This window comes from Falco peregrinus, chromosome 4 (genome assembly GCF_023634155.1).
Source record: "Falco peregrinus isolate bFalPer1 chromosome 4, bFalPer1.pri, whole genome shotgun sequence".
In the NCBI taxonomy this organism is placed as follows: Eukaryota; Metazoa; Chordata; class Aves; order Falconiformes; family Falconidae; genus Falco; species Falco peregrinus.
In genome coordinates, this window is record NC_073724.1 from 54,760,703 (window position 1) to 54,782,812 (window position 22,110).

The 22,110-nt window shown below is 35.1% G+C and overlaps 1 protein-coding gene across 1 annotated transcript in view; it reads left to right on the top strand.

Annotated features, from left to right (window-relative positions):
* The window catches only part of MRPS9 (mitochondrial ribosomal protein S9), a 33,679-nt gene extending 11,814 nt beyond the window's left edge, over positions 1-21,865 (top strand). Inside the window, exons 3-11 of the mRNA XM_055801937.1 lie at positions 3,683-3,745; positions 3,839-3,869; positions 6,177-6,256; positions 12,335-12,417; positions 15,116-15,191; positions 17,917-18,085; positions 19,793-19,901; positions 20,094-20,263; positions 21,663-21,865. Coding sequence (XP_055657912.1) covers positions 3,683-3,745; positions 3,839-3,869; positions 6,177-6,256; positions 12,335-12,417; positions 15,116-15,191; positions 17,917-18,085; positions 19,793-19,901; positions 20,094-20,263; positions 21,663-21,754 — 873 coding nt within the window. The 3' untranslated portion in view covers positions 21,755-21,865. The remainder of the gene's footprint in view (positions 1-3,682; positions 3,746-3,838; positions 3,870-6,176; positions 6,257-12,334; positions 12,418-15,115; positions 15,192-17,916; positions 18,086-19,792; positions 19,902-20,093; positions 20,264-21,662) is intronic.
* Positions 21,866-22,110: the final 245 nt, after the last annotated feature.

Genomic DNA, 22,110 nt, shown 5'->3' on the forward strand with positions numbered 1-22,110 from the left:
TTTGAATTAAGATACTGAATTCTTAATTTCTCAAGACCTTAGAAAAAAAAAAAAAATAAAAAGGTAACCCTTACTGACCCAGCTGAATTTGTTTGATTCAGAGTTAGTCTCTGACGTTTGAGAAAGTGAGCAAATAAAACCTAGGCAGGGAAGGAGGATCAGAAGTCAGTGTGTGCAACATGCACAGCGAAGAGGGAAAATAAAGGCGTGGCAGGTTTGCTGAATTTGCATGACATGCCACATGCAGTGCTGGACAGATTATTTAATGAATTGGTTTGCATGTTTGAAGGACTGCCAGATAGGATTTATTTTTTTTTTTTTAATAGGGATGGAAGCTTGTTCTGTTCTTATTATTCCAACTGGCTTGAATTTAAACTTAGAGCTGCAAGTGAAAGACATTGTAGTCCTGTGCGCAGTATATTGAATCATCTGGTCCCTGAACTAGTGATGATATAACAGGATTTCTTTTAGTTTGCTACAGTAATGTTAAGTTTACCAATGCAGTTTAAGAAATGTCTGATGTCAATTATCATGTTACTAACATATATTCATTATGATCTGCTATTTTGAAAGGTGTGACTACTGGGTATTTTTTTTCCTGCATGGATCAACAGTGGAGTTTAAAAACAAACATTCTTTTCAAATCCTGAAAGGAAATAGCTCAGATTTTTTTTTTTTTTATAGTAACTCTTAGCAGAAGCAGGCTGTACCTATTCCACCTTTTTTCAGTAGCTTATGTAATTATTTTTGGAAACACTAATGTGTTACTAGGTACCAGGATTTTTAATTGTGTTTCTGCTGAAAATAATGATGGATATTTGTTTTTTAGAAAGTTGTGTTTTATTTCAAAAGACAGTGGCAACAGTGTGATTTAACAAATAGAATTATGAAATAGCATCCCAGACCCTGTGGAGGCTAGTGGGATGAATGAATCTTTTATAGCTGAAATGATGGCCTGAAGACAGAGGTTCTTGGTCATATTAAGCACAGTATTCCTTCTCTCATCTAGACTTCAAGTCAAATTAAGCACTAGAAGAAGGATATGGGCCATAACCCTTAAGCTGAAAGCCACTCCTGGAATGGAAAACTGCAGTTAAATCTAAAAGGTTTCTTGGGAACTTTACTGCTAGCATTTAAACCCTGATTATAAAGTTTTAAGAGGACAGTCACCTGCTTTTCCTGTGTTCAGGAAAACGCAGAATGTGCAGTTAAATCTCTACGGAATTTTGACTTGAGACATGGAGATTCCTGAAAGGAAACCTGTGTTCCAAATCTGAAGACATTGTCAGATTTCAGGAAAATATTTAATGGTTATTTGTCCTCCGATTGCAGTTTGGAGAGATGAATTCTGATGTCATTTCCTAAGTTTGATCCACCATCTTATTTTATTGCTACTACATGTGGGTGTTGAGAATTACAGTTTCTCTGAAATACCCCTTTTCTACAAGATTGAAACATTTGCATAGACAAAAGCAGGTTCTAAAATAAAGTTTCCAAGAGGCAGACTGACTTGCTGTGTAGTTGCTAAAAGTACAGTCTGAGGACACGGCTATTTAAAATTATTAAGAAACTTCTGAATAAAGTTGAACTGGAGTCTGTTGCATCCCAGGATAGCTCCTAATGGGATGTAAAGACAAATACCTCATCCTTTGTTATATCTCCATAAAAAGGTAGAAGGCAGGAAGACTCTTGTTTCTTTCCATTTTGGAACAATGAAAAAGTGAACTTACACAGTGAACTGTTTGGCTAGTTGTCATGTGGAGAGCTGAAAGTAGACGGTAGGGTTTGTTTGTGCTTTAGTGTGAAAGACATGATATACACTCAAGCAATATAAAATAAACTTTATAGAAGTAGAAGGTCTCAGATGGCAGCCATTCTCTTCATTAGAAATGTTAAATTGTTATATTTAGCTTTTATTAAGGTGTCATAGTTACTGTAACTATTTTGACTGAGATTCTGGAAATGCTTGTATAAAGACTACGTCTTAAGTACACACACAGTCAGTCTCGGTATCCTGTAATAAATTCTTTTAATATATTATATAAGGTGTTTGTTTAACATCATTTGGTTCACAGCAGATTTCTCTATTGTCATCATAATTAATCCCCATTTGTTCGTAAATAGGTGTTCACCTACTGTGTGTATGCATAAAATGCCCATTGACTAACAAATGGGAATATAGTAGTCACTAAGAGAAACAAAATTACCATTTCATAAAATCAAGTTAAGCCTTTTGTTTGCTTCAGAATTCTCAAAATTTCTCTTCAGGATGCCAGTGGGGGATTAATGAAAGTAATAGGTTAGGTCTTTTTACACGCCATGCATATTAAATCAGTTGAAGCACTGACAAACCACTCCATGTCCATGGAAAAAATTATCAGCAAGTAATAGCCCTGAGGTAGCCTAACCAACAAAGAACTGTTCTTCTTAAAGAGAAGATTTTTAAACTCTGATTTTATTTTAATTCTACTTTTCTGTACTGTCTAATGGAAATATAAATGAGACCACTGCCAGAGGGGTTTATTCAGTTAGTCCATGTTACTGTACAAGAACAAGATTTCGATCTTGAGCTCTACTACCCAGTGTCTGAAGTTGGCTATGCTTGCCAGACTCTTACATCTGGGGATTTTTGATGGCTAGCATTTTCTGTTTTGTTCTTAAAACCAAATGGAAACAAAGGCATATTTTTGCTTTATTAAATTATGTTTTGGTTATGTTGAAGAGGGAGAGTATGTTGAGGTTGAACAAAAATGCATGTCATTGGGCTTAACCTTTTACGGTGCTTTGCCTTGCACTTTGCCAGAATGATTTGGAATTTTGGTATACCTGCTTTATTTGTTGGAGGCAAATAATACTAACTATGCATCGTAGTGGTAGCTATTGGTTAAATAAAAGAAAATTATGTACCTTAAACGTAGTGAAGCCAGTGGTAAACAATGAGTGTGTAATGAATGTGATGTGCTTTGCTAAATTGTTTTAGCAAACCCTTGGGCATCTAAGCAGAAGAAAGATGGCATTTAAGAGTCTCTTTCCTGAGCAGTTAGTTCAAGTTCAGCAAAGACTGTAGTGATTCACAGTTGTTTTCAAATGCACTGATCAATGAAATGCTTATTTAGGCTATGTAAAATATCTTCTACTGCCACAACAAACGTTGCTTTTAGACTTGAGGAAACTGCATCTGTATAAATTGGGATTCTAAATGTAAAACTCTGCTTTGTCCAGATGCTTTAAATAAAATTTCCATGCTTGGTCTCTCAGTAAGTACTGTTAACAAGCACTGGTATTTTCAGAAAGATAAATGTTGTGATTTCCTCCAAAAGTTGGAGCACTTGAAATTTCAGGGGAAAATCACTGTGTATAAAGGTGGTCTTTGCAACTGAGTAGTTTTGGTAAGTTATGATAAATGCATACCATAAAAACTTAACTTTGCAGAAGAAAGTTCACTCATTCTCATATAGAGTATAGCCTTCAGAATGAGGTTTTTACTTTAGGTGAGGATTTCTGAGAAAATCATCTGCTTTTCTTTCCAGGACAGCACATATGCGGCACTCTTCCTTACTGATTTAGTTGCCTACTGTACCAAAGTTATACTGGTTTTCTCTACAAGAAAGTACCTAATAAATATTTTGGTGATGATTTTGTTGGAAAAAATTACATATATGGTCTCTCATTTTGTTTTCAGAAAGCTATTGCCTATCTCTTTCCTTCTGGCTTATTTGACAAGCGAGCCAGGCCCATGATGAAGGTAGGATTTTTTTTGGTTGCATTTCTGAATAGTTGTAGCATGATATTTTAAGTAACTTTTTCCTTTTGTTGATGTTTGTTTATTTATTTGCAGCATCCCTCTGAAATTTTTCCAGAGCAGAGAAGTAAGTGTTCATAGATTGTTCTTTTTTATTATAATTTCTAAGTATTAGAACTTCTGCATATGTAGAGTTCCTTATTTTCACAGATTTACTTTTTCCCCCCATGTTCCTAATAACTGCTAAGACATGAGCCATAGAGCCTGATCTGATATTCTGGTTTTTAGGCTAAAGGACACTGCTGGATTCTGGAATAGCAGTGGTCTTTTCAGACATCTTGTTAACTGACTATAAATAAATGTTTTTCATTGTTTTAAAAAAAACACATAATAGGTAGGGTGATGTGCAGAATCTGTTGAAGTCATGGGAAAACCTTTTGTTGAATTCAGTAGCTTTTTGTCAGAGCTGTCTATCACAGCCATAAAATATTCATTAATACTATTTTAAACCAAAAGTTTTCCTGGTAACTTCATTGTTCTGAAAGCTTAAAAATTACAGTTTTGAAATTGCCAGTTGAGGATGTAAGTAAGGTGAGTTGAAACTCTCCCGATCATGTCTCAGTTTTGACCTGAAAATCCTAACTCTCCACTGATGTCCACACTATCTTTGATCTTGCTCCTGAGACACCATATTAAGCCCCAGTTGTCACTGATATGCCACTGTGTTGGTCAGTGAGAACTTCACTGAAATTGCCAAATTAATTTTACACAGAATACTTAAAAGATACATTAAAACCTGTTGTCCACTTTTGAGTCACGTTTAATATGAACTAGTGGCGTGGGTGTGAAATTCTGCATTCGCTGAGCTATCAAGTTCAAGATGGGCATTTTTGATTTATCAGCAAAATCTTACAGTTTTCTGTCCTTCCTTTTCATGTTCCTGGAATTAATTGATACTTAATATTTTTGGTGCTTTGTGTATCTTTTAGAAAGTTGTCTAAATTATCTAAAATTTTGGAATTCCAGCTTTCAAATAGTATCATGCATTATTTTCTAACTTCAAAGTATTGTGAAGTACAAAGTAGAAAATGAAATGGTGGGAGAGCATTAGTCGTTATGCAGTTTTAAAATCCAAGGGCTGTTTTATGGCAGATTTGGGCTACTATTCTATATGCTTTCAGGACTAAAAAATTCTTTGAAATACTAGTTGTGTCCTGAGGAGTGTAAGAGCTAATTAGTATAAATATGTATCTTTGCATTTACATCTAAAAATAACACTTTCAGTAAGTATCACTTTTAAGGCAGTTTTGTCTTGTCTATGCGTTATGTCTTTGATAACTGTGAAGTACAAAACCCATAAATTTATCCTTCAGAATGTTCTCTGAACAGCAATTTCAACAAAATATGCTTTCACAGCTGCATTACATGGAAATTCACACATTCCACTAGTAGTATGTGTGGGTAAAATCTCTCTGTATTCCTTCTGTTCTAGTAAGTTTTGCATCTTTACATTCAACTTCTGTTGTATTATGTCTTAACATTCCAATGCAATACATACTGTGCTTATCAGGCAGGTTATTGGAGTCTTTTGTCTTTGTAGCTTACAGATGGCTTCATTTGAGCTTCACTGGATAAAATGGCTGGGAGTTTCTCTATAGTTCACTTTGTAAAAAGCTCTCAGATTTTTATTTTTGTCACTTAATTTGTAAAAAAATCTTTGTTGTGTTATACTTGTTGGATTTTTTTCCCCCCAAAGTTGAAATTTATTTGTCCTTAAATAACACTTTTTAATGAATAAAATAAATGGGATGTGCTGAATTATATGGAATGTATGTTTTCTTGCTGAACTAATTATGTAAACTACAGCGTAGATCTTTGTATTTAAATATCCCAAACGTATCGACATGAACAAGTCCTAAAATTACCCAAGTACTGAAAGCGTTATGTTACCTGCAAAAGACAATTGTACAAATACTTAGTTTAGTTTAGATACATTATACTACTGAAAAATTTGCTGCGGGCTAAAAGCACTGTTTTCCAGAGCTATTGACCTTTCATCTTCCACAATCATCGTATAGATTTCAGTTGTCTCTTAATTTGTATGTCATGTTCTAAAATGGATGCTTCTATCTCTAATATCAACTATACAGTGTTTGAAAGTTTAAGATGTACATGAGGGATTCCCTCATGCTAAATTATATTTAGAAATATTATATTAAATATTTGGTTATAATTGCACATGGAGATTGGTTTTTAACAAGGTAGTCTAAATCATTAGATTTCCAGACAGGCTGAATACCTGCAAAATGCCTTTGTTCTCTGATATTTAAAGAGGTAATCAGTATTATGAAAGAGGTTTATAACTGCAATTAAATACAAGGGATTTTTTTAATGAGTGTATATTGCTTTCTTGTCTAATCTTGCTTTTCATTAGAAATCCAGTGGGGAGAAGATGGCCGACCATTTCACTTTCTCTTTTATACTGGCAAGCAATCATATTACTCGTTAATGCATGTAAGTATGTTATAAATCTGTAATAAATAATGCTAGCTCCCAGTCAAGTACATATTATTCTAGAGATGCATATCAGGAGTTCGTGAGTTTACTCATGTTTTCTCAGTAGGCCATAGTATCACCACTGAAGCTACATGAAACGTATTTTTATGTCACAATATCCATTATTAGGGGCATTTTTATGTCACATGTAAGAGAATGTATTCTCTTACATAACAGCAACAGTTCTTGCTTTATTTGTTGCTTTGCTTTACAGTTTTGGCTATGGACTGGGTTTGAATAGTCCGCACACTTACTTGTAGGCTGTATATGGTTAGTAGCGGAGAACATGTATGCAACTAAAATGACTAGTTCTAGAAGAATTTGTTTTAGAATAAAAAATAGGAGTCTCTTTTCCCTTGAAGGGCAAAGCTATATGAAATGTTATTTGTGCTGACATTTAGTGTGAAGAAAATTTGCATTTAAACTGCTTAATTGATTTTTCTTAGACTGTTTCATTCATGCAAACTTAAGGCTTTTTCTGAAATGTACGGTTCCAGGGAGTAAAGGATCCACATCTGTTTACCTTTATGAAGAAACACTGTATCTAACAGAACATCACTAGACCTGGTCTTAACATGGATTATGAACAGGCGTTTCATATCTATGCCCATCAATGGTGCAAGCGTTATCTACCTCTTTGGAGGAGTTTATGGAAAGATGTGCATGTTTGTTATGTGTACTTACAGAAGACAAAAGCATTAATAATGTATGTAGAAATATTTAATTGGACAGTCATGTCAGATTTTGTTTCCTCGTTAGGTAGTCTTTACTTAGTTCTATGGTTAGTCTGTTGTAAAAAAAAATAGTAATTTTATATTACCAAATTCAGTGCACAGCTTTACTGAATGTAGTGTTTTTATTTGAATCATCTGATACTTATTTTGTTCTGTGTACCCAAAGGACAAAATCCCCACTTGTCAGGTACATTTATTTCTTTAGTAGAATAAAAAACAATGCCCCCCCCCCCCCTTTTTTTTTGTTGTTTTTTTTTTTTGTTGACCTTGGGCAAATGAGCTTCTTGCCCTGGCAGAAATGAAATGAATGATAAATGTAGAGTGTGTCTTTGCTGAGTAATGGAGCTGCAGCATAGGCTTTCCACAGAGGTTTTCTCCTGCACAGCCTGAGGCAGCCCGAGGACCCCTGCTGTTCATTTAAATAGGTATGTCAAATCTGCCTCGAAACGCCGCTGGTTTGATCTGTGGTAATATTTGTGAAGGTTCCATATGGACTTGAGCCCCCTGCAGTGCTAAGAAATAATGTACAACGCTTCATGGTGCAGACGCAAATTTTCTCTGAAAAAGGATGCAATGCTGCGTTTTAGCTGTCGGAGAGGATGATGGAGCTGACGCGCTAGGCCTGTCAACTTGTTACACGGATGGGTTGCACGCAGCAAGGCTGTGGAAAATCTGTGCCTTTTAACTTTTCTACTTAATCACGGTTGTAGCATTGCCTTTAGACTGTATGCTACATTAATTCTCTTCCTGCCTTCTGCCTTTCATCCCAAGTTTCACGGAAAAAAGTAAAGCATGCAGGTCTTGTAGAGGAGCCTTATCAAACAGCTGTCATCTGACAAGCCATTTGCATTTGTTTTGGCTGAAACAGAGCAACCCAAGGGCAAGATGTTTTGTTGCATTCCATCATAATGAAGAAATTACAAATTTTACAAGGAGCACAAGTTTATTTTTAGCTCTTACTAGCAGTTAGAAAGAGCATGCAAGCTTGCCTCAGAAATCTGTAAAAGAATAGTGTGCGTCTTGTTTCTAATAGTGTGGCAACCACCTTCAGACAAATGGGTTTGACAAATGCATTTTTCATTAGTACAGGATACTTGAGCATTCTTTGACTGTTTCTGAATATTTTTGTTAAATAGGCTTCTATAAACCTAAATCCGCTAAGTGAGGTTTAACAGGGGTTTTTTTAGTCAGCCAAATAAAAGCAGAAATCTGCATGAAATTCCCAACATTGTTTTAACCTCTTATTAGACTAATGTGTATTTAACAAAATGTATTTTGAAGTCTCAAAGCTAATTAATTTGGCTAGGGAAATAAAAGGGTTGTGTGTTAATACAGTCTAGTGTAAGTAATCGATCCCATTTGAGGATGTCCTTTAAATTGCTGCATTAAGTCTAATAAATCGGATAAACGTAATATTTAGCTTAAACTTGTATGCCATTAATTACTACATAGACTCATGTGGAACTTGAATTTTACTAGCAATTAATAATATAACTGGTCACAGCATTATTTGTTTAGTTATGCTAATAATCCACATACTAAAAATTGTATATTTGTATGTATTATAACTGCCCAATATATATTTTGTTATGCCTTGACTATTAAATTAACTTTCATAAAGGATATTTGCTTTATACTCCATTGTGGTCTTTGTTCTGCCTGTTGAATAAAGTTTAGCTGTAGAGAAAAAGACAATTTATTTTTCATCTGATACACAGAAGAATGTTTATTGCATGAAACACCATTTCAAAAATGTTTGACTATCATTAACTTAAAAGTTTTTCAGAGTAATATATTTTTGTAATGTGCAGAACAAGACGAAACAGTCTCTTCATAACGTTGTGTCTAGCAAAATAGTAATGTTTTGTAACTGTGCTTCTTGCACGGTTTTAGAAATACCAGGTTGTAGATCAGAGGTAAATGCTCTAACAATAGAGCATTTTAACTCTTAAAAAAGCAAAACCTAAAAACGCCCAAAGTATATGCTGAAGTCAAAACCACATAAAAAGCAAAGAAAAATGCAAACTGTTACATAAAATGTGGGCTCTGCAGCATATTTTAACTAAAACGTTGGGGTTTTTTTCCCCTGTAAGAATTTCTTCTTCTAGGCTTCCATTTGCTAATTTCTTCCCTACATTTTTAATGCAGGGTAAAATGAGAATACTATGTTTTTAATTTTAAGAGAGCATCCTTGCAGAGATCTGAAATTTGATCTCTCTATTAGAAATGGAAGCATTTCAGTACGTAGCCAATCTTGTAAAATCAGCTATTTTGACTGTGTAATAGCTGAGTTTACAAGACACACAGATGTGTACATTCATGAATTGGACTATTGAATCCTGAAGTGATTAGTAAAATCTTCACCTGCCAGCTTTGAAAGAGCGAGTGTGTCTTCAGAAGCTTTCTCTAGCTGTTAGGGAGTGAAGATTTGTCAGATAAATTAGTGGGCATTACATGCGATTCCTGATTTTGCAAAGGCTTATCCACATACTTTTCTTCATACGTGAGTGGTTCTTTTAGTCTGTTGACTTCATCTCTATACAGAGATTAAATACATGCATTAATTTTTTTTAATACTTCAGACCAAAATTTTATTTCATAGAGATGCAAGTCCACTTTCATTGCCAGAAATATGCAAGAAATTATATTTAGTGTTTCTCTTAAACTTGGGATGTATTTTAGAATACTACTTTTTAATGTCACTTGTCTTCATCTGTGTAAAGAGTTCTTTGTGTGAATGGACATCATTACTGAAATTTAGCCAGAACAGTATAAAGAGATTGTTTTAATTCTAAGAAGTGCACATTCTTAGAACTTCAACAGGCTATGGAGCGTTGATGTTCTTTGAGAATACCTAGGGAAGGTCTTCAGGAAAATCTTACTGTTCCAGCTGTTGTAAAGCTTTCTTTGCTGTTGTAACAGTGAGTTTCTGAGGCTAAAAACCAGTGGGTGGCAACGCAAGTTTCATTTGTCCGTGTTTATCATATGTTTCTGAATATGATGACAAAATCCTTAGGTCTTCCTTTGATTTGCGTCGTGTTACCTGAAAATACTTCACTTTCTCTTTAGAAGCAATTCAAACTATAGTCAGTCCGTCTGGAGGTACCAGCTGTGATTCAGTCCCCCTGCCCTTTTTTAAAGAACTGCGATATAGTTGTGTTTTTGCTGAGCTCCTGGTTCACGTGTTTTTTGCTGACTGTTCCAGTACATAAATGTATATGCCAGAGTGTCGTGAAGATGATGGGTATTTGTGAGAAAGCAAACGAGACTGCTTTTGCCAGGTGGGAAGGTGACGCTGTGCCTTAGGAAGGCAAGAGGTAAGCTGAGAGGCTAGCAGTGAAGTGAAAAAGCTCCTTAGACATTTGTAAGACCTAGTAACGCAGTGCCTCTTCTCATCATCTTAACACCAAAATACCGTCGTTGTGCCTGGTTTCACTTCCAAATGCAGAAACTCATGGATCTCGTGGTAATCTGTAAGCCTAAAATTTGCTTGGTGTAAGGCACACCTCATGGCTGGTGCTTTTAATATATAGTTAATTTCTGCAGCCTGATAGCTCTGAATGGAGCCATTTAGTGATGTGACATGAACCTTGTCCAAAGTAGTGCTACCATATCTTGTTATCTTAGAGACCTACAGATATACTTGTGAGGCCTGGAAATATTTGAAAATATGTTTTGTTGTGCTCTTTTCGATGATGTTTTCCATGCTTGAAGGTAATTTTTCCTAGCTTCAATCTGATGCAGATGTGTCTGTCAAAAAATGAAGGATTTCTGAAAAGCATACTACTATAATACACGAAGAGTTCTGCTGTCTCAAAAATGGATGATTTTGTACTTCAGGATTTTATACTGTAGAGTTGTTCCAAAAATACTTCTGTTTCATTGTGCTGTTAAAAACATAACCAGTGACCTGCATGAAAGACTTTAGTAAATTGTCCCCATTTAAATGCTTTGAGTGCAGCTCAGATAATGATCTGTTCTTAGTTCATACACTTTAAGTACAAATATTTTTAGTAATGTGTGGGTGTATTTTTGTATTAGTGGATAAATCAGCCTGAACAGTAGGTGTTTATAAATAAGCAAGGGGCTTTTGTTCATTTGTTTTTTTAAATGTAAACTATTGCAGAAATTTCATTGCATCCTGTTGCAAATCCCAGTATTACGTTAAGAACTGGTATTTCATTGGTTAATTTCTGACAATACAGAGCTGTCTCACATTTCTTCTTTTACTGTCTTTTGTAAGTAATACAAAGAAAAAAAACCCAACCATTGTTTCTTGTCCCTACCAATTCTTATACTAGTTTCTAGTATTTGGTAAAACTCATTATATTAATAAGGTATATGAAAGTTATTACAAGCTTGCTATTTTCACCTGTTAATGGAAGTAAATTATTTGGTATATAAGTACTTTGCTGTAGTATAACAATCCTGTTTTGTTTCAGTATAATTTATAATTATTTCTCTAAATGCTGCTATTTAACTTGTGATTTGAATCACTGTTGTAATTCAGAACATTAGATGTTATATTTTAGAACCAAATAGTTCAGAAAGTGTCTGAACTGAAAACCTGAAAATAAAAGTGGGTTTCTTCTGTAATACTTCGTGTGACTTTTTTGGAGTATTTTTTCCTTTAGGTTTTCTGAAGTGGTAAATTGGTATCACAGCATTGTTTGAAAATAATAGCATAGCTAAGAATTTTGAGAAAATTGTTTTACTCTGAATTTTCAGTATTTTTTTAATATATTTATAATGTTTGAAAGAACAAAAAATCTGATTATGGTAAACGTACAACTATGTGTGGCCCTATAGACATGCCTGGGCAAGAGGGAGTTCTGACTGATAGAGACCACTAATAAAGTTGATACTCTAACTAAATGAAATTATTTATAGTCTTTAAACCTTGTCAGTATTTTGAAGAAGGCAAGCTAAAATGAGAATGGACTGATGAAATTATTGTACAGTATGTTTTAGAGTTACATCAGTTATAAAAATGTAGTTGCTCTTCTCTATACAGTTGAGAATTTTTTATTTACAAGCGCATGTAAGAAGGCAACAAACACTGTTGAAGAAAAATACCAGAATTCAAAATTATTTACTTTGCATATGAAAATATTATATACACTGTCTAAAGGTTGTTTGGTTTAGATTTAACTTGTGATTTTTTTTTATCATCAGAGTTCTGCTTGTTTTCTGACTTCTGCATCTTAAGTGTTGGAGAGCAAAACCACATAAACGTGCATTTTAAATAACCAAATTTTAAATGCATTTTCCCATTTAATATTTAATACTTTATACGTTTTAGGAAACATATGAAAAATTGCTGAATGTTCAGAAATATGAAGACCAACTGATTGCTCAAGACCTTCCTCCTCAGAAGGAAAAAAGGTAAACTTCCAGTTAAAATTAATACTCATACAAGTTTTCTTAAAATGCTTCAGTATGTTGTTTTGCCACTTCTTGTGGTTCCTTGCCTTGCCTGGCTTTTATTCCACAAGCACATTTTCAGACGCTCCTTATTCCTTGTCTAATACTTGCATGATAATTCCAGGTTGAAAAGTCTCACCTTTAGTATGTACGTGTGGAGTCCTTGCTTCTCCCTGCTAGAACAGGGAAACCCCACCTATTTATCTTGTTCTTTAATCTCTCCCTGCTCTTTTCAATATTCTGTCTTATATAAAAATTCTTAAGTATGATTTGAAAATAAGTAGAGAATATCCAGAATTCTATGTTGCTGTATATGAAGTTTTCTAATTATTTCTTTATTAAAGGCTTTTAAAAAAGGAGGTAAACTCTCTGTAAGAAAACGAGGCCTTTAAATTGCCAAATAAGTTGTTGGAAAATTCCTAAGGCCTAAAGCTGAGCTCTCTTAATAGTCTTTCATTAATTAGTTCTTGAATATTTTTACTTACCAATATTTAACTTGAAGAGTATCAAAATACTTAATTTCACTATTTTTCTTCTAATGCCTTTGAACAGCTAAATTGAAAACTGTAGTAATCTTAGAAAAGTTTATTTGGTTGGATTTGTTTAAATATCACCATTATTAGTATTTGAATTTAGTTTCTCCTTTTTGTCCTCTTACACTTCTCTGGTATGCACAGCAAGCTCTGTAGCTACTTAGCTGCTGAACAGAAAAGAGATGTGTCAACCAGAAGCAGCTATGGGAGATGCTACACTACTTTCTTAGTGCATACAGTCGGGATTGTCTTTGAAATGGGTATATGCTTTAAGAAGGGTTTGCTTCTCTTAGACTGTATCTTTGATTTTTCTATTTTGAGATATTTTACAAGGATTTTAATGATAGGTTAGCATATTAAATTAAGCAAGTCTTTAAAAGAAACGGTTACAGCTAGGAAGTTTTGATTTTGGCTTTTACTGCTTTTCCGTGTAGTTACTTTTTCACTGTCCAAGTTGTTTTTATCTTTGTTCTTGCTGTGTATTTTCTAGCCAGATTTATGTGCTGTTACAGTTGCACATCATGTTGGTTTGTCATTTCTTAATTTCAGCCATTTGTTATTTGTGTTAGGAAGAGAAAGGATTAATTTACTGAGATTATTTCAATTTCCTAAATAACAGAAGTTCATGTTTCTTCATGATATAAAGTGTCCTATGACCCACAGAATGTTTTATTGTAGATTCATGTTAGCTTCTGAGCAGACGAGAAAAAATAAATTTAGTTGCTTGGTGTATGCTGCTGAAAAACAACCTGACTCCTTACAGAGCTCAGCCAGTGGATTTACTGATGTGAAAAATGACCTAAAGCTAGTCAGAGACGAAAGGTTTTTTCCTGTTAGCTTTGTAAAAGCTCAGAGAATTTAAAGGATTTTTGAGACTTATTTTCCACGCTGGATATGGTACTTCCTCTCAGATTAGCCTGGATAATTTCTCTCCGAAGTGTATGTAGTGGGTGGGTAGGGCTGGTCGCCAACCACCCCAGGCTCCCCAAATTATCTATTTTGGATACATTTTGTAGTATTAGCTAGGGTGAGGACCTGATCTTGAACTACTTTGTTTAGAGCTTTTCACATGTGAAAAAATTTGTTGACTTCACTGGAAGTAGCAATATGTAAATGTAAGTATATACTTGAGTCTGTCAGGTTTAGAAGCTTTTTAAAATTACTGTTAAAACCAGCATTGTTTCTAAATAAATGTTTCTTGTGCCCTGACTCAGGAAAGCATTAAAATACATACTTAAGAAGAAGTACTACTTAAAATCACCTTCAGAAGGAGTGCTTTTCTGAATCACAGCTTCCTTAATGCTGCTGAAAACCTTCATTAAGATAGTTTCTAAATAACCTGAAGAAGTAAGAAACTAGTTACAGCTTTGCCTTAAATTTACCTGATAATGTTGACATATATATTTATGGTGGCATTCTTTTTAGTTGATCACTCCGTATCATACATATTTCACAAAGATTTTCAAGCATTGGTTTTCCTTTGTGTATAGCATCTCTGTATGAGGCTGTTTTCTTAGGAATTTCTGCTTTTGTTATCATCAGTGCAGATTCTGTGCTAAACAGGTGAAGGTTACAAATAGACAGAATACAGTATGTCATTCCTGCATTAGTTCTTTGACTGTGCTTACTGCTAGTACTACCTGCTGCTAGTGGAGTTTTTTGTATTGATCGGAAAAGTAAAGACGAGGCAAAATTGTGCTACTTGAGAATCTGATTTTAAGGTTCTGCCTTTCATTTTGTTCTTTGCTGCTTGTAAACCAATTTTTTTCCTAGCCTTTTAAAACTAAGTCCGAAGTTGTGGGGAAGGTTGCTTACTATTATGGTATTACTTTAGTTTTATGATATTACTTTAGTTCAATCTGGGACTTCAGTAATATGAATAATGCATAACTGATACTTGTAACTTTCATGTGGTTAACTCAATACATGGTTACTGTCCCTTTCAAAAGACAGATCTTTTATAATCAACATAGGCCTTCTCATGTTTACTATAGGGATGTGCTCTGTATTCATTTGTAATGGAAAACTTATTTCTGAATGAAGACTGACTGCATGTGTGGTCCTTTGTGATGTAATTCTAATTGCATGGTTAATTAAAGGGAGAATATATGTGGTATTTTAAACAGAAACCTGGCTGGCAGCAGATGGCTGACTAAGATTGAATTGGAAGAAATGTTGTTAGAAAAACTGTCAGATGATGATGTAAGTAATTGATCTTTCTAACCTTAAGGAGGCTTGTGTCTTTAAAAATACGGACTCTGGATGCATTTTTAGGTACTGAAAAGGTACTTTGTAGAAGCAGGTGCTCCTCAAAAGAATTGTCATCCTTCTCATAAAGTCTGTATATGCTCACAGCACTGTCACATTCATCATGTCTTGAAAAGTGACCCGTGTCACTTTTTTTAATCTGGCACAGTACAGAACTATTAAGGGGTTTACATTGTTACTAAGATTAGTTTTTCTTCTGGTGATGTTGTGCGACCTAGATCACTTGTTCCTTGCTGTCTATTTATGTAGTCAGGAATGGAGTATAGTAACACTTTAATAGAAATAAATATTTATTTATTCTAGTTACAGATGAAAACCAGACAGAGCTAGAAACTCTGTTGCTTATTGTAGATATGGGGTATATGTTCAAGTCGGGAAACACAATGGATCTGTGTAATGCTAAACCTGCACGTAGTTTCTAATTATTTAATCTGAAGAAGGACATGATAATGATGGAAAAGTCACATAGAAGGCTTATCAGAAATAAGGAGTCCTTTTTCTTAATGATTTTAGAATCAAATACCAGAAACAAGATGCAAAGCTACATAGATCTGTGGTCTGACACAGGTATCTGTTGTTATATTCTCCTTGAATGTTAATATGGTGGGAGAGAGGATGGTTTTGCAGTTTCCCTGGTAGCTGCAAACTCTTTATCACTGTCTAAGTTTGGAGTCCTTCTTTACATGTATCTTTGGGAATAAAATTATTTATCCTGATAGTTGTATGCTTTTTTCTCAGTCAGAGCTTTCTCCTACAGTCCCCCAAATAGCATCAGATTTTGTAACAGCAGGTTCAGTCTGTGTGGCCAGCTTCAGTTTTCTTTTGAAAGTTTAAGCTTGAATGTGATAGTACCAGAGAACATAACACTATTTGAGCATCCCAAGTATTTCCTCACCTAGAAACAGTGTTCTTCAATCTCTTCTGTCCTGTGGACAGCATCATTGCAAAAATAGCATAGCAGCAGCAAGCGTGCCCTTTGCTCAGTTGACATTCAGAACAGTAACACGTGATGGCTTCCTTGTCTATGGGCGATGTGAAAAGGTCTTGAGCAGATTGTGGCCTGTAAGTGTAAGTTAGAAATCACTGTTGTAAATTCTCCATCCTGGTATACCCAGGAGACTTCCTTTATCTTCCTTGTGGGGAAGCAGTTAGGACTTCAGTGTTTTCGGTAGCTCCTGCATTTGGAATGGCTGTTCTTCCTTTCAGAGTGCCAGGAACTGGTCTAGTTGTATGACCAAACAGCTTGGAGTTCTTCACTGCTTGATTTTTGTACACTCTACATCTGTAAAAGTAGACTGCAGTGCACTTTAAAAAAACCCCTAACAAACAAAAAACCTCAAACCAACCCAAAAAGCCACAAACCCCCCCCATACCCTTGTACGTACTGGCCTCGCATGTAAAACCACAAAGCCTTGGTCTATAGAAACAAATGTTTAAATCTGTTTGAAATGTCTTGATATGAGCTACCAGTCTCACCTACTCAAATTCTTGTATTTTGCCATTGCAACAATTTTCTGATTTTCTGTGGTGTTTGCATTATTAAGCAAAATCAGAGCTATTGATATTTTTTCTTCTTTGCACTCTGCAAGTGAAGACTGTTGGAAGCTTTCTTCATCTATAGCCTCTAAAGTTTTTAAATTTTTGTGTTTTTCAGTTTGTGCTCTTCAAAGGCTTTACCACGCATATGTGTCTTGTCACTAGACAAAAGTAGCTTTCCACATGATGTCAGAGTTCCAGGGGCTATTGCTAGGTTACAAGAAAAGTATTAATTTTGTGCAGAAGACTCTGGTCAGAGAGAGAAGAAAAAGTAGTTTTAATAACTTGTAAGTAAAGAAAACTTCAAAAATAAGGTTATGATAGCTATGTGAAAAATCCATTTTAGATGATTGCATACCTTTATATCCAGTGGCCAGCTGCCTAGTGCTCCTGCCAGTAACACTTCATAACAGGACATCCCAGCTTTTACTACAAATGGGTTAACACAGTGGTGTTTACTTTTTAATCACATGTTGAAGAACTTTGGAGGGGGGTGCAAGGGGGAAGGAGAACCACACAGTAGCAAAGGATAATTTATTTCAAGAGGTTGCCCTTTAAGTCAAGTATCTCTTGAATTTTTAAATAGCTTGATTGTTCAGTTTTAAAGGAAATCATAAACATTAAAGTAACTCAGCTTGAACAGCCAAAGATAGATAGATAGGTATTTCCTGTAAATTTTATTTCACTAAACTGAACCTCTTAAATGATTATATTTCATAATATAATTTCCAAGTCAATGAACATGCTGACTTATTGAAAATGAGGTGAAAAATCTTTTCCTTTTGCCATTTTATTAAAACAAAAGAGTGAAGACTCTCCTCAATATTTTCTTTTCAAAAGCGAAATGAACTTCATTCTAATGTAATAATACTGTATTACAGAGGGGTTGGTTATGCTTTGAATTAAAGTTTCATTGTTGCCTGAAGACAGAACTAGGTATCTTTAGTCACACAGAAAATGGTGCATCTGCATGCTGTTCTTAAATCAGCATGTAGGTGCAAAAGTGTCATCTTGTCAGAAATCATTAAAAAAATGAAATAAGAAAGATAAATTATACAGAAATAGAAAGTTTAAGCAAATGCAATTACACTTGCATCCTTTAATGAAGTCTTGTTGTCTACAGTATTCAAGATTTATTCAGCTCCTACAAAAATTGGTGATGTTGCCATGTAGTGACATCGAGGAGAGTTATTTGCAAAAGTTTACCAGAGAAGTTCCTATTCAGTTACAAAAGGTAGTTATTGAGCCCTTGAAGTATGACGAGCGAGGAGTGGCCTTCAGCACTGGTGAAGGTAATAATTTTTAGTTGTTTGGTAATAATGCAGAATTTTTCGTCTTCATGCTACTTTCTAATAGTATACACAACATTGCTGAATCTGTCAGTACTTCATTTTATATGCTTATGTGTATGTTGTATGTATAACTGTTAATTATGTTATGGCGTACTAAGTTATGACATGGCCTGGTAACAAAGTGGAAGTTTTTGGCACAGTCTATCAACTGTTAGTTTTTATCTGTATTTCTATACAGCAGTACCTCTGTAAAGTGGACCCTGTTGTGCTGTGTATTGTAGGATACCAAAAGACTTTCATTGCTGGCAAGAGTTGAGTGTTGAACATAAGGGTTGGAGGACTAGGGGAGCATGAACACATATGGAGAATTCCGGGGATGTAACAGTGTCATTGCTTAATATTAAAGTGGCATGCTGAGGCCACTAAGTAACCGTTATCATAACTTTTGCAGGGAGTCCTGCAAAGGAGAATTTCGAAGATGCAAAGAACAAATACCAAGGCATTTGGATATTTACAGACAGTATAGGATAACGCAAAGAGGGAATTCATAGGTTATTATTTTTTTTTAACAAGTGGACAGAGCATTTGAGACAGAGACAAGAATTGGTCATTGGTATTGAGGTGGAGAAGATGCTAGAGAAAAGCCATGAAGGTCTCTGTACTTTCTAAACACAGTCTGCTTACGTTTTCAGTGGAGGATCACACAGTGGAAGAATATGATCTACGATATGAGTGATTGCCTAGAAAAAGTAACACAGCAACACACTTACAGGAAAGTCTGACTTTGTGGATGAAGCATATGTGCACACATACACTTTATGCTGCACATTTAAGAGGAATCTTAGAGATGACATGTATTCTTAAGCAGCAGGCAGCAGCTGAGGATAAGAACAAAAGTCGCAGAGAATTTGAGGACAAGGTGGCTAGAGAGCTCTGTTCTAGCTGGGTTGGCTTCAAGATGCTGTGACAAGGAGATGTGAGAGCACCTAACTGGGACTTAATCCACACTGGGTTTCAGTAGAGTCTTCGGAACAGTAGTTATTGAGGTTTGCTAAACATGCACCCCATGTTATGTAAGAAAAGCCACCAGATTTTATAAGTTCAAGAACAGTCTTGTGTCCCATCACCCCCCTAAATTAAGAAAACTATCCAATTTGATTCATAATTTATCAGAACGATTGCTTCCTTTGTGCTACAGAAGATTGGTCTTAGGCTTTAGCACAGTTTAACTTGAAGCTAATGCACTTAGGTAACTGTAAGTAGTAATTTCTGAGGAAACTATGCTAAATGATGCATAGGCATTACTTATGCCAGTATAATTAAAGTGTTAACCTTTTCCATGTGAATATTCTTAAACTTCTGGACCTTTGTATGATTTTATAAAGTATTTTAATGTTATTGGAAATTGTACTTAGGATAAACATAGGAATTCAGCAAACTGTTTATTTTCATATACAGTGACGTCACCAGGTCAATAGAGAGTTCTGATCTACTGAAGTTTTGGGAGGTAGAGTGTTACCTCTCATCTTCTCCCAACACACATTTTCCCCCTGCTTAATAGACTTCTGTTGTTGTTGTTGTTACCTCAGCCTCCAAAAAGAAGCAGCTGGTACTCTATGAAGTGTTGAGATTTGCTTAAATTCTTGGGCACTTGAAGTTCTGTAGAATATGGAAACCTCATAACAGATTGGTTTTAATTCCTTTAAGGTGTAAGAAAAACAGCAAGAGCTACTGCAGTAGTTTATGACAACGGGACTGGAAAAATTACAGTGAATGGAATAGACATTTTACATTACTTCCCAGTGTTGCAGGACAGGTGAGAGCACCATGAAATGCTGTATTCTTCTCTGTACTTAAATTATTCCAGCAAAAGTCATGTCGTGCAATTATATTTTGGTGCTGTGTTCCACAGAGTTGATGCTATATTCTAGTTTCTGTATAACATACTGTTATATGAAAATTGGTCTTGCTTTTTAATTTTTTAAATTTTATATTTCTTGTTTTTTAGAGAACAGTTGTTGTTCCCTTTCCAGTTTCTTGATAGAGTTGGAAAACATGATACGGTTTGCACAGTCTCTGGTGGAGGAAGATCCGCACAAGCTGGAGCAATACGTTTAGCCTCTGCAAAAGCATTAAGGAGTTTTGTGACTGAAAAGGAGGTGGAATTCATGAGGCAAGGTAGGAATTGAAATTATTTCAGTGTTTCTTAATGTGTTTCTGGTAATTAACAGAATTAATAGAAGGATCATTAAGGATCAGATAGTGCAAATTTGAGTAAATAATCCCAGTGAAACCTTGTATAATGCATGGAAGGGTTCTGCATTTATTTATAAATTGTTTTCACTTGTTTCCTAGCATCCTTTGTGTACATTTTGGATGACTTCTTGAGCATTTTTCCATCTGTTCACGACCTCTCTTGGCTGTATTAACCATATTGCCTCAACATAGAATCACAAAACATGAATGTTTATTCTCTAACAAATAAATGTGGATCAGGTATTAGTGAGCTGTAAGATCCTAACATTGTATTTTGTTTTACTTGGTTAGTTGCATCTTGTTCATGTTTAAAGAAGTTTTATTCTTGAACATAAACTAGATGCTAGAGAGTTAGCATTGAAGGGGTTAGTAATGAGCAGAAACATTATGTACAGTTAGCCAGACCGAAGGAGCTTCTTTCCTCTCTTGCTTTATTTAGGGTTTCCAAGTTACCTATGATAAGATAGAACTTACTTGGGTAACTGCAGCGTTTGCTGCTTCTCTGTGATTAGATGCCATACTTCTTTCACCAAATAGAGAATTATGAACAGTGAGCTTTTAACTGTGCTCTTCCTGGACTAGTAGGGAGCATACCTGCATGTATTACTGGCAGAACAGCTATGTGGGTTTTTTTTTTTTTTACTCTATTGCCATCCATGGAAGTAAAGCTATCTTCGTGCTAGTATCTTTGAAACAAGTTTCTTTGATTTTTCAGTACTGACAAGTATGACTTGCTAGGAATACCCCTGTAAACTGACATTGTAATGAGTTGGCTATCTGTGATGAGATCAGTGTAATTCTGAATGTGTTTTGGACACTGCCAAATATATTTCGGAAACACTTAAGTCCACTTCAGAGCAGTGGTCTCCAAAGTGGGATGTGTGCACCCCAGTGTTGCACAAGATGATCCATTGGAGTGCAGGAAGAAAATGTTACAATTGCACTACTGTATGAGATTTATAAATAAATAAATACACATACGTTGTGGGTGCGTGCTTAAAATTTTCACTGGTAGGGGCTACTGACCAAAAATGTTTGGAGTCTGCTGCTGTAAAGGCTTAAGCGGTATAGATATAAAACAATGTGGGATTTTCTTAGTGGTTTGTGAAGTAAAATGTGAAGAAAGTTCATTTACTGAAGAAAAGTTAAAATATTAGAGCATCTGATAAAATTCCTTTTGTGTTTTGTACTGAACCCTTATGCTTCTAGATGTTACCGTTCCTATGCAGAGTTATTGGCTGCCTTGAATCCCACACATGTAGTATGTCTGTAATACCAACTAAAACCAGTAAACAAACGGGTGCTTTTCTGTGTTTTGTAGCTGGACTGCTAACGCTTGACCCACGTGTGAAGGAACGAAAAAAGCCTGGTCAAGAGGGAGCCAGACGGAAATTCACTTGGAAAAAGCGTTAAGTTTGAGTATTCAAAGAATGTCAGAATGCTACCAGAATTTCAAACATACTGGTTTATGATTTAAAACTGTCGTATAAATATATTTAGTAATAAAGACTTTTTCCATTATAACTACTGTGCTTTCTCTGTTTAAAAAGCAACAACTTTCTTTAAATTTATTTAAAATTGTGGAAAATTATGGTGTGATTTGCCAAATGCTGAATCTAGAAGAGCAGCTCGAATGCCGATGTTGCATCTTAGCTCCACTGAAGTCAATAATAATTTATGAAACTGTTGGTATATTATAACTTCTAAAAATCAGTCTATTTGTTTAGTGACTTGACTATCTAAATCCTGGAATTAGACAGCTCCTAACC